The following is a 15,544-nucleotide window of genomic DNA, read 5'->3' on the forward strand; positions in this document are numbered from 1 at the left end:
CATGCTCACTGGACATGCTCACTTAGAGGCAGCTCAGTGACTTGCAAAGGTTCCTGGATCCACCCTTTATCGCCCATGTGACTCAGGCTCAGGAGACCTGGTTCTGCTACTGAAAAGTTGTGTGAAATTGAACCTCTGTTTGCCAGTCTGTAAAAGGAATGGGCTAAGGCCATACCTCTGAGTCTGTCTTTCAGTTCAGTAGAGTTTTTTGTTTTTTGTTTTTCCAGTCTAAACTACATGCTAGGTTCTAGTGCTGCTTCTTATCTAGATTATAAATTTCTGTCACAAACTAGGGAGCATATTGCTAGGACTTGAGGGGGGATTGAGAAATGTATTTCTGAATTGTTTACTGAATAAATGCCATGTCCTCATAACATACGTGTCTTTTTCTGCAGGGCAGGACAGGGTGATTCAGTTAAAATCTAAATTGTAGATAAGCTCAATATTATTAAGATGTCCGTTATCACCAAATTAATCTATAGATTTTACACAATCCCAATTAAAATCTCAGCAAAGATTTTTTTTTTTCAGGTAAAAATTGATGAACTGATTCTAAAATATATACAGAAATGTAAAGGATATAGAATAGCCAAAACAACTTTTAAAAGGAAAAACAAAGTTGGAGGACTCAAATGATCTCATTTTAAGATGTATTATAAAGCTACTAAACAAGATGGTAAGATGTTGATGTCAAGATAGATAAATAGATCAATGGAACAGAATAGAGCATCCAGAAATATATGCACTTATGTAAATAGGCAATTAGAGACACCGCAATGGAACAACTAGACATCAATAAGCAAAAAACTGAACTTTGATTTACATATCACAGCATCTACCAAAAAGAAAACAAAACCTCAAAATGGATCAGAGATTTAAATGTAAATATAAAACTATAAAATTTCTAGGAGAAAACATAGGAGACAATCTTTGTGACTGTTAGACAAAGATTTCTTAGGCACAACACCAAAAGTGTGATCCATATATTTTTAAAAATCAGATTTCATCAAAATTAAAATCTTCTGCTCTTCCAAAGATATTCTTAAGATAAGCCACATGCTAAGGAAATATTTGCAAAGCATATATCTAATAAAGAATTTGTATCTATAATATATATTTTAAAAACTCTCAAAACTCAATAATAAGAAAACAATACGCAGAAAATTTAAAAAGACACTTCACCAGAGAAGATATATAAATAGCAAAGAAGCACAAGAAAAGATGCTCAACCATTAGTCATTAGGAAAAAGCAAATTAAAACCTCAATGACAATCCACTACTCACCTATCAGAACACTTAAAGACTAAATGTTAAAAAGACTGACAATAATATGTGAAACTTTTATATACTGCTATGGGAATGTAAAAAAATAGTTTAGCAATTTCTTAAAAAGTTAAATATGCACCTGCCATATGGCCTAAACATTACACTCTTAGATACTAACCCAAAAGAAATGAAAACATACGTCCACAAGAAGATTTGTACTTGAATGTTCATAGCAGCATTATTCAAAATAGCCCATAAGAGTGGAAACAAACCAAATGTTCATTAACGGGTAAATGGATAAAGAAATTGGGGTATATCCAAACAGTAGAATACTACACAGTAATTAAAAAGAATGTACTATTGTTATACGAGCAACATGAATGAATCTTAAAATAACTATGCTAAGTGAGGGAAACCGGACCAAAAAAGTACATGCTGTATGATTTCCTTTATAAAGTTCTAGAAAATTTGAACTAATCTATAGTGACAGAAAAAAGATCAATGTTCACCTGGAAAGCAAGGGGGGAGATGGGGCAAGATAAAGGTAATAAAAAAGGGGCATCAGGAAACTTTTTGGGGTGATAGATGGGTTCATTATCTTGATTGCGATGATGCTTTCAGAGGTATGTACATATGTCAAAACATATCAAAGAGCATACTCTAAATATGTTTATTATGTCAGTTATATCCCAATAAAGCCTTTTAAAAATAGTAGTTTAAGGCCTCTGTCCAGAAACTTTAATAAGTTAAGTATTCCCAGGCGTTCACCCTCACTATTCTAATTCCACAGTTCTAAGGTAAACACAGAAATCTAGATTTGTAACAAGCCCTTCAAGTAATTCTAATGCAGGTTTGTCCCTAAACCACCCTCTGTGAAACACTGGTCTAGGGAGTAAAGATTTCTAGAACAATCTTGTGACTAGAATGTTGTTTCTGGGGAAAAGAAGTAGCCTTTTCTACTAGGATTATTATGACTTTCTGTTTTATGCTTCCTAAGCACTCATACTCAATTAGAATAACATACATTTAACACAGTAATAATAGTTCAACAGCAAAACTAAACCATAGTTTTTTTCCCATCTTACCTTTCTGTAAATTAAAATCAATTATATAATCTTGTTACTACTTACTGGCAGAGGCCTACAGTTTACAAGAACTATGTCACTTGGTTGTTGTGACAGAAAATTGATTGGTCGTTTTCTAATCACATTTCTTAGTTTAATCTTTTTCCATATGACTCACACACACCCTCACATCCTACCGACCAGCTGAAGATCAGAGAAAATACAAAAAGAGTATGAAACGGTTACATTCTTGCGAAGTCTGTGAAGACAAAGTTTATCTTTTTCATAGTTATGTCATTTTCCTTACTAAGCACACAAACTATCATCAGTATAAATGATGGGATATAGAGTTTCCACATGAAACTAGCATTTCTTAACCCTAACAACATTACCTGAAGGAAATACTAGCTCTCAGTGGAAGAAGCTTGTTGTGGGTTTCCCTACCAAATATCCTTGCTGTTATGAGCATCCATTGAAGAAAACAAATGTGACAGGGTAACAGAGATAACGATTTTTTAATTATTGAAAGGAATACAGAGAATGACATCTGTGAAAATGGTGCAGAAAAAAAAATCCTCCAAAATTATCTCCTATGTGAAAGCATGGAAGAACTAGCAAAAGTAGATCAGAAACAATGTTTTAGGACTACTGTAAATTAAGCAAAAGCTTACAGCATTCAAGAAAGGATTTATTTAAGAAAGATGGCTGAATCTCAGTATGAACAGTAAGCTTTGTGGTATTTTAATTGCCCCATGTCCATCCTACCCTTCCTTCTTGGTGATAGCTTTGGAAACCAACAGCCTGCAATCATGGTGAAAATCAGCAATCTGGCAGCCATAGGAGGGGGCAGAACAGGGTTGGAACTCTGTCAAAGTCTCATTTCCAGAGAATTGTCATTATTTTCCTTGGAATACCCTACTTGCAAGGCTGTCTTTATTAGACCTGATTCAAAGTTTGCCTAATGTGAAAAGCCTTTTCCCCAGGGGTATTTGTAAAACATGAGTAGTGGCAACTGTTAAATTTCTTGGCTGCCTAAAGCACTGGATAAAAGCTGGGGCAAAAACCGGCTAATTAAAAGTTTAAAAGGAAAAGTTGGTAATGAGATGTCCATGGTGGCTTTAAAAAGCTCCAAAATATTCCTGAGAATCCAGAAGGCCATGTGCAAGTGCCCAGGCCTGTATGCATGCTAAGGAAAGATCTGAGAAGGCCTTAAGCTCTCACCGCTGGCTGATCATTTTGCTTTGCACAAACAGGAAGTGAAGACTAAGGTGGAATTGTCACCTGCCTGGCTGGGTATTGAAGGTGTGCTTCAATATCCACACAGAGCCCCTTGGCAAAGACTGGAATATTTATTGGTTTCAGGTTTTTAAGGAAATCTCTACTCAGTCATTAACTGAGCAGAAAGTTCAGTGCCACGCATGAATACATATTTGACCGGATTAGTTTAGAAAAGTCACTAAATAAATGATCAACAACAAAAACAAAATTGACGACAACAGCAAGCACTGGAGATGGAGGAGAATCTGAATTCCAGAGTTGCCACATTGTGTTATTTTAAATGTCCAGTTTTCAACAGAAAACTATGAGACATGCAAAGAAGCAAGAAAGTGTGGCCCATACAAATTTAAAAAAACAGTCAGTAGAAACTGTCCCTGAGGAAGCCAAGCTATTGGACTCCTTAGACCAAGGATTTAAATCAGCTATTTAATAATTGTTCAAAGAGTTAAAGGAAACCAAAAATAAAATTGCTAAAGGAAAGTCTGAGAAAAACTCTCATCAAATAGAGAATATAAATAGAGAGAAATTATATTTTAAAAGGGCAAAATAGAAATTCTGGGTTAAAAAATATAATAACTGAAATGAAAAACTCACTAGAGTGGCTCAAGAGCAGATATGATCAGGCAGAAGAAAGAATGACAGTCCTTACATATAGATCAATTGAAACTATCCAGTTTGAGGAAGAGAAAGAAAAAGAATGAAAAAAAAAAATGAACAGAGCTTTAAAGACCTGTAGGACACTATCGAGTATACCAACATACATATAATAAAAGTTCCAAAAGAATAAGAAAGAAAGAGGCTGAAAAGGTATTTAAAGAAATAATGTCTGAAGACTTCTCAAATTTGATGAAAAGCACCTGTTTACATTTCCAGGATGATTTACAGAACTCTAAGAAATATAAAGTCAAAGAGATCCAAACCTAGATGTATCATAGTCGAACTGTCCAAAGACAAAGAAAGGATCTGGAAAGCAGCAAGAGAAAAGCAACTTGTCACATGCAAAGGCTCTTCAATAAGATTAATAGATGATCTCTTATGAGAAACAATGGAGGCCACACTACAGTGGGATGACATATTCAAAGTGCTTAAAGAAAAAGACTGTCAATCAAGAATACTATATCTATGGCCAGCTGATTTTCAAGAGTGCTGTCTTGGTTTGGGCTGCTATAACAAAGTACCATAGACTGGGTGGCTGATAAACAACAGAAATTTATTTCTCACCGTTCTGGAGGCTAGAAGTCTGAGATCAGGGTGCCAACATGGTCGAATTCTGGTGAAGACCCTCTTCTACAGATTGCCGACTTCTCGTTGTATGCTCACATAGCAGAGAGAGGAAGCAAACCCTCCCATGGTATTTATAAGAGCTCCACGCTAATGACCTCATCTACTCCTAATTACCTCCCAAAGGCTTCACTTCCTAATACCATGACAGTGGGAGGTAGAATTCAACATATGAGGAAACACAAACATTGTTATGAAATTTGAGTCCATAATAAGTGCCAAGACTATTCAGTGGGAGAAAGAATAGTCTTTTCAACAAATAGTTCAGGGACAACAGGATATCCACATGCAAAAGAGTGAACTTAGATCCCTAATTCACACCATTAACAAAAAATTAACTCAAAATAGATCAAAGACCTAAACATAAGAGTTAAAACTAAATTCTTAGAAGAAAGTATAGACGTAAATATTTACAATCTTGGATTAGGCAATGGTTTCTTAGCTATAACACCAAAACACAAGCAACTAAAGAAAAATATATAAATTAGATTTCATCACAAGTAAAAACCTTTACTCTTCAAAAGATATCAAGAAAGTGAAAAGACAACCAATGGAATGGGAAAAAAAATATTTGTAAATCATATGTCTGATAAGAGTCTAGAAGCCAGAATGTATAAATAATTTTTACGATTCAACAAATAATTTAATTTAAAAAATGGACAAAAAAGTCAAATAGACATCTCTTCAAAGAAAACATATAATGGAGAAAAAAAATGACATAGATGACAGAGGCTCTGTCATCTCTCTGGTGACCAAATTAAAGTTGTGACAGAAACAAGGAGCAGCAGCAAGGAAGAATTGCCTGGGATCTAGGTAAACAAGCCATACAACGAGGGAGAAATCCAAGAAATCACCCTGCAATGGCAGAAGTTAGGACGGAGTGAGGACGTGGGGCTACCCGGTCTCGAGCGGCTGAGTGAGACAGAGGCTGCAGCGGTGGCAGACATCTCTTAAAGGGGCTGCATCTGCGAGCAGATTTTCGCGGTGCCAGACCTGCTCACTCTGAGTACCAGTGATGATTTGGCTGCATGCAGAGGGCACAAGGGACTTAAAAGGAGACATTGTTGGAGTGAGAGCTAAAGTGAGACTTGCTGGGTACAGAAGTGCCTGTGGTATCCATTGTTCCCTCTTGAGTCCTCCCTGCTATCAGTGCGGCCAACACAATGCTGCCATAGCTGTAATGTCATCAAACTGGATAACAGAGGTCGCTCTGCCCAGAGGATTCCCTGAAACCCCACCTACCCTAACTCATGCTTCCACCCAAGCCACATCCAAATATATCCTCAACGAGTTAGGTGATCTTTGATGAACAGCACCTAGACTCACACTGGATCCAGCTGGCTTCGGTTTCTGATGTGGCCTTTTGAGGCAACTATAAGCACAGCATCTGTGGATTGCTTGCTGAATCTTAACAGGTAGCCCCAGAGGGGTAGAGTCTTGGGCTAAATTTGGCCTGCAGCTGAAACCCTCTCAGGACTGTGCCCCCTACTTCACAAATCCACACTAATAAGACTGGGAGACTTAGGAGCTTTGCTTAGTACATAGAAACAGACACGGAAAGGCAGCCAAAATGGGAAGACAAGCAGAAACTATATGAGAGAAGAGAACAGAGATCCAGATATAATGGAGTCATCAAGTAGCCTAACAAATGCAGATTTCAAAACACTGGTTATAAAAACGCTCAGTGAACTCAGAGGAAGTGTAGATAAATTCCGTGAGAACTTCGACAAAGAGATAAAAAACATAAAAATGGAAACGGAAATTATAAATAGGAACCAGTCTGAAATGAGGAACACATTATCTGAGATGAGAAGTATATTAAATGTAATAAACAAAGGAATAAACAAAGTGAATAAAGAAGAGGATCAAATAAATGTCTTATTAGAGGACACACAATCAGAACAGCAAGAAATAAGATGCCAAGACTTTAAAAATAATTTAAGGAGAATATGGAATACTATTAAGTGTCCAAATATCTGTGTAACTGATCAGTGTAACTGAAGAAAATCAAGACGTTGAACAACTGTTTGAAGAAATAATGATGGAAAACTCCCCTAACCTGGTGAAGGAAATGGACATAAAACTCCAGGAAGCTTAGAGAATTCCAAAAATCATAATTAAAATGCCAAAGGTTAATACAAAGAAAGAATATTAAAAGCAGCAAAAGAAAAGCAGATAGTTACTTATAAAGGAACACCCATATGACTGGCAGCTGATTTCTCAAAGGAAACTATGTAGGACAGAAGGGCTTGGCAAAAAATATTCGACAGGATGAAGACCCAGGATCTACAACCAAGAATAATTTATCCAGCAAAGCTATCATTTAGAGTGGAAGGACAGATAAAGAGCTTCCCAGACAAATCTAAGCTAAAGGAATTTATCACCACCAAGCTAGTATTACAGGAAATGTTGGAGGGACTTCTTTAAGAAGAAAAAACATGTATCAAAAACAAGAATAAAGTATGGTAACAACTACATTCCTATCAGTAAGTACCTTAAATGGAAAAGAATTAAGTGCTCCAACCAAGGGATGGAGCGGCTAAAAGAATAAGAAAACAAGACCCCTACATATGAAAAGGAAGGGGATGGAAAAAGATATTGCCTTGATGGACCTAGAAGATATTTAAGTCAGACAGAAAAAGATAAACACTATAGATGTCACTTATATGTGGAATCCAAGGAATAAAAAGAACAAACTAATCAAAACAGACTTACAAATATAGTGGACAATTTGGTGATGGACAGAAGAGAGGGGATTTTGGGGGCTGGGAGAACGAGGTGAAGGGTTAAAGAAGTACAAATGAGTAGCTGATGGATGGTCATGGGGATGGGGAGCATGGCATAAGGTGGAGGGTCAGTGGAGGGAGGGAGCAATTGGGGGGGGTCATTTTATGAACTATATAGATGTTTAACCAATGTACTATATACTTGAAACTAATTAAAATTTTTTAGAAAAAGAAAACATACAAATGGCCAATAACCACATGAAAAGATGCTAAACATCACTAGCATTAGGGAAATGGAAAACGAAACCACAATAAGCTACCACTCCATGCCTACAAGGATGGTTATCATTATAACAACAACAACAAAATGACAATAACAAGTGTTGATGAAAAAGAGAAAATGGAACCCTCATATATTGCTGGTGGGAAGGAGAAAGGGTGCTGCTTCGGAAAATAATTTGGAAATTCCTCGGAAAGTTCACATGGAATTACCACATGGCACAGCATACACATACATCCCAGAGAATTGATATCATGGAATCATACAAAAGTTCGTATACAGGTTTCCACAGTAGCATTATTCCAATATCCAAAAATATAAACAACTCAAATATCCATCAACAGATGAATGGATAAACAAATATGGTATATCTATACAACGCACTATTATTTAGCTATAAAAAAATGAAGTACTGATACAAGCTACAACATGGATGAACACTGAAAAAATTAAGTTGAGTGAAAGAAACGAGACAGAAAGTGCCACATTTTGTATGATTCCATTTACATAAAATGTCTAGAATAAGAAAATCCACAGAAACAAAAGGTAGATAAGTTGTTGCCAGGGGCTGGGTGGAGAAAGAGGATGGGGAACAATTGCTATTGGGTACAGGGTTTTATTGTGGGAGGGCAGGATGCTAAATGTTCTGGAATTAGAGAGTGGTAATAGTTGCGCAACCCTGTGAATAGACAAAACCCAATGAATTGTACACTTTAAGAAAGTGAATTTTATGTTACATTAATTATATCTCAACTTAAAAAAAAAAGTAGTATAGCTTCCGAAAGTAGTACTGGACATTTAAATTTTCATTAACATTTTCTTGGGTTGTTTTGCGGTATTGGATCGAGAAGCTGATCTTGGCAATTAGATACGTTGTGGGGGACATGACTAAAAGGGTCACATGCCTTCACAACCACGGAAAAAATTCACACGATCTAAAGTGATCAGGGCTTCCAGATGAAAATGTGGCCACAGTTATTTTCCTGGCAAATTATTTTAACAAAATCCCCAATCTGCCCACCTACCACAAAGCTGGAAATAGTATAATTCTCCAGACTAAAGTTAACAGGAGTAACCCTACCTTTCATATTGTTTTGTTGTTCCATCAGTAATTTATTTATTTCGGAGAACCAACAATCTCTGATTTCTTTTGAAGCTGCCTGCAATTACAGATAAGAAAATACTATGAGTGTCACATCACCTGGAGTATTAATTGCACAGGGCTTTTATTCTCTGGGTGACCTTTAGAATAATGAGATGGAAGACACTTATAAAGTCATGGGAACACCAGGGAGGGGAGAGGACAGCTGCAGGGAGAGCATGAGCTTTACCTGCAGGATGTATTTCTCAAGTCCATTTCGGTTGGAAATTTCAAACTTTCTGTTGCTTCCTCTTTCAAGTTGGTGAATTGAAAGTGTCATCAACTGTCATAAAGAAAAAAGATAACTTTCTATACCGTCATTTTCTGATTTCAAAATTGTCACTACTGGCTACTTTATTCCTTTCTACCCCCGATAGTTCTCTTCTTCCATCTTCCTTCTAAAGGTTTAACTGTCCTCTGTTAATGGCCCCCAAAGAGCATAAAACACAATCTGGTACAGTATCATCTGTCTTGCTGTTTCAGAGGACAACACAGACTACATCTTTCCATATGTAGAGCTGTAGCCTGGCAACCTTCAAGCAAATAAATCATCTCTCCTTTACCACCTAAGTATTTCACAAATCTCTCTGTAACAGTAACTGAATTAGTATCCACTAGTAATTGTAAATAACAAAAGCTACAATGAATAAATTAACAACTTTAATCACAAGAACACAAATGTGTGTGTGGGATGGGGATTGTGTGTGTCTCATTGCTAGCTGTGAAACATATACAGACGAGAGTCAATGCTTGGTGAAAACTTGGGTTCCTAGAATCCCCGGATCAGGATACTGCCTATACTTGGATGCAGAAGAGACAGTCAAAGATTAAAGTCCAGCTCATGTTCTCATGACCAAGTCTTTCCTCTGCCTGGAGGAAAGAGGGTACTTTTTACATCGATTTGTCCAGACAGACTACTATATAGTCCCTTTTCTCTAGTTAGCACAAGTCACCTCTATTCCAGCTCTGACCCTGTCTAGTGACTGATTACAAGCTCTAATTTTGGAGAAGTCATTTCTGGGTGTGGATTCTAGCTCTGTGGTGTGGCGTTTGGCAAGTAAACCTCAGTTCTCTGAGTTTCAGTTTCCTAGCTATAAAACAAGGATAACAATATTTCTCTCAATAGGGTTGTGCTGACTCCCAGGTGTAACAAGGACCCCCTTTACCTTCATAGACTTCTTAAAGCTGTAATGAGGAGATAGGCCCTGGCCACTGGGCTCCATTCGTATCTTACAGAACACTAGTCCCCTTTCAAAGAGATAAATTTGCCTCTGGCTGGGCTTAAATCGAATAAAATCCTTCATCTTATAGCGATCCTTGTGAACTGTCCAGACGTTGAAAGAGCCGCACATCAACAGCTTGCCCAGTTTTCCGATGTCGTCCTTGTAGAAACGCAGACACACACAGGAAGAAGGTGTTAAATTATGTGACAGGGAAAGAACTCTTAGGGATCTCTCTTCAAATCATACTTATTTGAAGTTTACAATCTTAAAAGTGCCACTCAGGCTAATCTGTCACTAAATCAAAACTACAATTTGGCCAGCTTCATTGAGCATGGCACCATTCATTTTTAGAAGGAAGTAATTCGATAGTCTAAGGTAATAAACATAAAGCTTGTTAGAAATACCTGAATTAGAGATATTGATACTCTGATATTTTTGTAATTAATTTTAGCTAGCAGAATTCCATTTTCTTTGTTTTTGACATATGACAGTACTTGAAAAGGGCAAGAAATTAACATTTTAATTATGTTCAGGAGAGACAATTTTTGCTGCACTATGGACCTTTGATAATCCATGTGTTCCATCTGTATCCTAACATTTGCTTCATGTATTTGAGAACCTGAGAACATGAGAAAGCTTAGTATGACTTAATCTTCATAACACTGTAATGGAAATGGTAATTACATTCAACTCTGCGTTTTTCAGAGCGAGTAAACAGTGTAAAGATATTCTCAAATGACAAATATTTTAAAAAGTTGATTTGCCTCTCTCTCCAACAGCAAGCCCACCTTTCTCAGTGAAAGTTGAAAGTCCACATGAGGTGACTCTGCCTTCTCTGAGCTTTCTCTAACAGGTAGTGGAGTGAGATGAGATGGGAATGTGGTATTTTTCATGTTATATCACTTAAAGTAGACAATCGAGCATTTATTTTCTTGAGTCAAAACACCAAAAGGAAAAATTATTTGAACCGGACCAGGACAGAGGAATTTTCCTGAGTTATATCTAGCTAAGATAAATCTCTACAATTTCTAACTGTTAATACTAGAAATATGTACATTTTGCATAAATGATTAGGCATTTTTATAGTTTATTGTTTATACTAAACAAACTGTGACTATCTTTTCTTAAGAAGAATCAACTGTACTTCAGAAATTTTAAAATAAAAATTCATGAGAAATAAACTAGTCATTTCTATGGCATTTGTGGCATATTTTCTGTGCTGATTTTCTCTTTTTGCTTTGTAAAATTTGCATGTGTTAACTCCTCACGGAGGAATAAAGAGTCCTAGCTACAAGGCCTTCTTTCCCAAAGGTGCAGTGGTCCTGTTCTAGGTTTCACAGGCTCAGCTTGACCACGTTCCAAGGCAGATGGGTGGATGGGTCCATGAGGATCCTTTAGAAGTTTTTCACTGTATCCACATCCTTCAAGGAGCCATGCAAATGTAACCACTCAAGACCTCAATGATTGCTTTCTCGTTTAAATCCATTCAATCTGTACTATACAGACATAAATAGTATAGGAAATACGTCTTAGTCAAAGCAACTGGCCAAAGTCGATGCTAAATATTTGTCACATGAACAACTGTAATTGGTAGTTTCTATTGTAAAATATAATTACACTCCACCTGATTTCAAAAATTTGATACATCTTATAAAAAATATATATGTTATGGCAACCAGAAAATAACAAGAAAATTAGGATGAAGATAAAAGATTAAAAGATGAAGAGGTTGTACATAAGACTCACACAATAAAGTCATATGAACTTGCTGCAGACACAGCTCTGACCATCTAGTAGGCAGTTCAGAGGGAAACACGGTGAGTTATATGATTGTTATGTCCAAAGACATACCCAAACTACTTGTTCAGGAAAAGCATGGACATTCCTGTTAATAAGACGTGAGACAAATTTCTCCCATGAGTCCTCATAAAGGGTGACAAAGTCAAATGCGGAACACATCCTCAAGCACATCCCAGACTAGATAGATGAATGGATTTTAGGTAAAGCTGTTTTTAAGAACACGTTTGGTGAATGTGGAGGGATCATTTCATAGGCACAGCTGACCAAACAATTCCAAAAGAGGCCAGAATAATATGGGCGCGAGGGCCAAGCCCAGGTGTACACTTTAGAATGACCTGTAGAGGGATGGGCAATGTTAGTTAGATGTCTGCCAAGGCCATGGCCAAGGAGGAAGCTGCTCTGTCCACAGCCCTACAGAAGAGGCAACCATGGGCAGTGATGTTTTTGTCCTTTATCACCTCTGCACTTTCCTCCTCACCCCACCTGCAGCCATAGCTGTTTGTACCTTGGGAGGCGACTGACCAAAGCATGTGACTCCAGCGAGGGGCCAGTCCCTCACCACAGAGGCCAGGTGTGAAAAAAGATGCCAGACGGCCAATCTGATCCTTGTCTCAGCTGAGGAGAAGGCAGCAAGCAGCAGGAGCTATCACTGTGCGATGATTTACCAGAGGGCAGGTGGTGGAATGAAAGGTAAGGAAGCAGAGCAGCGAAGATGATGAGTCACCAGAAACTATGAAGAAGAGGAAAAGATGTAGATGGAGAGAAAGAACCAGTCAGGAAGTGGGGAGAGGAGAGGACAACAGGCATGTAGTTAGTTATACCTGCCCATATAGGCAGAGCACACAGATGAGAACCCCAACTCCCAGGCCAGGGCCCCAGAGCTACTGGGAATCATAGAATTGTCCAGTTCCCACCTCTGTGAGCTGGGCTCTGCCATTGTTCTGACTCTTTTTGAGGTTCTGTGGTTGGCTCTTCATCTGTCATCACAGGAGATCACTGGAGGCAATCACTGGATCTAAGTCCAGCTGAAAAAGATGAGCTTCATATCCTCCAGGTTGCCTTGCATAAACTTTCTCAGGACCATGCTCATGATGGGATTAAAGAGCCAGGATTCATGCCTGTGTGGAGGATGCCCACCACCAAAGGAAAGTGGATGGAGGGATTCCTCAGAGTAGGACCAAGGATTACCAGTGGTCATCTTTTCAACCATGGGTATCTTTTCTTTCCATTCAGACTATAGTTGGTTCCAAAGCTGGAGACCACACGTACAATCTCTTGCAGGTATTTGTCCCTTCGAACGTATTTCTTTATTTATTGGCATTTAGTGAGTGCCTGAGGGGATATGAAGCAAAAGGCTCAGCACTATGAGGGAGCTAATGCAGTGATGTTCCTGTAATGGGTGAATAGCATCTCCCCCCAAACTCATGTCCACCTGAGACCTCAGAATGTGACCTTATTGGAAACAGGGTCTCAGATGTCATTAGGTAAAATAGGGTCATACTGGATTGGGGTGGTCACAAAACTAAAGGGTGGTGACCCTATAAGAAGAAAAAACAGAGACACAGAGACATACACATAGAGAAGACAGAAGCAGAAATCGGAGTGATATAGCTATAAGCCAAGGAATGCAAAGCGCTGCCAGAAACTATTAGAAGCCAGGAGAGGAGCAAGGAAGGGTTTTTTCCTAGAGCCCTCAGAAGGAGCATGGGCCTGCCAACACCTTGATTTTGGACTTCTAGCCTCCAGAACCGTGAGAGAACAAATTTCTGCGGTTTTAAACCCCTCAATTTGGTTGTGGTGCATTCTTATGGCAGCTCCAGGAAATGAATACACCCCCAACCAATTTGTCTACCAGTGACGTAATGGTATGGCTCTCACTTCAGGGTGTTGAAGAATCTGATGCATGTGAGCTCAGAGATGGAACAAGGATTACCCCCAAACAAACGAGCAAGTGAAAAGTCCTCCTCTGAATGGGAAATGATGGCAAAATAAGCAAGCAAATTCTACCACTTTCATGTGTGGACATTTTGTAGGTAAGCACTCAGATATGAGAATTTCAAATGTGACTGCACAGGCCAAATGAAGAAGCTGGCTGAGAGGGTGATTTTAAGGAAGCTAATCTCCAGAACGAGACCTCTTTTGGGTGCTCAGGGTTTCATTCCTGAAAGTGACAGCTACTGTGACAGAGCTATATACTTCTTGCACAAAGAAGCAGGAAACATCTGTATCAACCTGATACAGAAATGCAAAGCAGAAGCTGTGGAACAGAGGAGCCCATTACTACAATTGCCAGAAGCGAACAGGTTCCTTTCCTTCCAGCCTGATCAAGTACCCAAATAAGTCTGTCCCTGAGCCCCTGTATTCATAACCTGTGAGGTACCAGGCACAGTGCTAGGTGCCTTAATTAAGATTTATTCTCACTTACTCCTTACAACCATTCTTAGACACAGGTGTCATGAGGGCAGGAAGATCCACGAGGCAACTCCATTGAGTCATTTAAGATGATTTACTCAGCCTTACTTTTGCAGCCAATGGTATAAGATATAAAATAGAAATAAAATACCTGGCCCTAGGCCACAATAAACTTGCAATAAAAATACTTCCTTTAATGAATTGTATAAATTTGTTCCAGGAAACAAAAATGTTTCATTCAACCTTTACTATTCAACTTTGGAAACTTCCTGGCAAGCCAGGATTTAAAAAGATTCTAAATGTATCTTTATTTTATGCATTGGATTGAAGAGAGGGGAATTTCTTATTTATTTTTTTATTTTAGTAAATGGAGGGAAGTAAATTACATCTCAGTGTTCCACAAAACAACCTTTGTTTTAAAAATATTGTTTAAGGCTTTTGTGATCAAATTAAACCAAGAACTGAGTATACATACACAAGGAGAAACATGTAAATATCAGAAGGAAATTTTTCTTTTAGTTGTTTTAATCATTAATTCATCCACTTAAGTTCAGTTTCTTTTCTTTACAAAACCAGGTTAATATTGGATGTCAAGTAGAGAAGCTAAGATGTTAAGCTGAATTTATCAGTACATACAGCATATGATTGTAAACACCTTGTGACAAAGTTCTACAAAGATAAGGCAAAAAATTTCAGGATCATTAGATCTGAGTTATTAGTAGTTGAGTTCTTGGTAAACTCTAAACAGCATCAGGTGAAGAATGTGTTGAGAGGACAGCACCCTGGACAGGGAGTGAAGAGATCCAAGAAATAGTCCAAGCTGATACCCATGTGATCTTAGATGAATTAACTCTTCCTTCCATGGATCTGTTGCTGAATCAGAAAATTCCAGTGCCTGCTCCTCTATAATTCAATAGGATTATACAAAACTGTCAGGATAAATTAGCCAATACACATGATATAAAGCAAGCTAAAGCTTTAGCAAACAACAACAACAACAACAAAAAAAAAAACCAAAAAACAAAAAACAAAAAGAAACCATAGAGTGTATGTCAAAGGTGCAATTCTGAGGA

General features: G+C 37.9%; 1 protein-coding gene across 1 annotated transcript in view; it reads right to left on the reverse strand.

Annotated features, from left to right (window-relative positions):
* MCF2L2 (MCF.2 cell line derived transforming sequence-like 2) overlaps positions 1-15,544 on the reverse strand; it is a 190,589-nt gene that overhangs the window by 20,764 nt on the left and 154,281 nt on the right. The window contains exons 23-25 of the mRNA XM_039850564.1: positions 10,203-10,418; positions 9,227-9,319; positions 8,977-9,055 (exon numbers count right to left, since the gene is read on the reverse strand). Coding sequence (XP_039706498.1) covers positions 8,977-9,055; positions 9,227-9,319; positions 10,203-10,418 — 388 coding nt within the window. The remainder of the gene's footprint in view (positions 1-8,976; positions 9,056-9,226; positions 9,320-10,202; positions 10,419-15,544) is intronic.

Source organism: Pteropus medius, unplaced genomic scaffold, assembly GCF_902729225.1.
Source record: "Pteropus medius unplaced genomic scaffold, Ma_sr-lr_union100, whole genome shotgun sequence".
Taxonomy (NCBI): Eukaryota; Metazoa; Chordata; class Mammalia; order Chiroptera; family Pteropodidae; genus Pteropus; species Pteropus medius.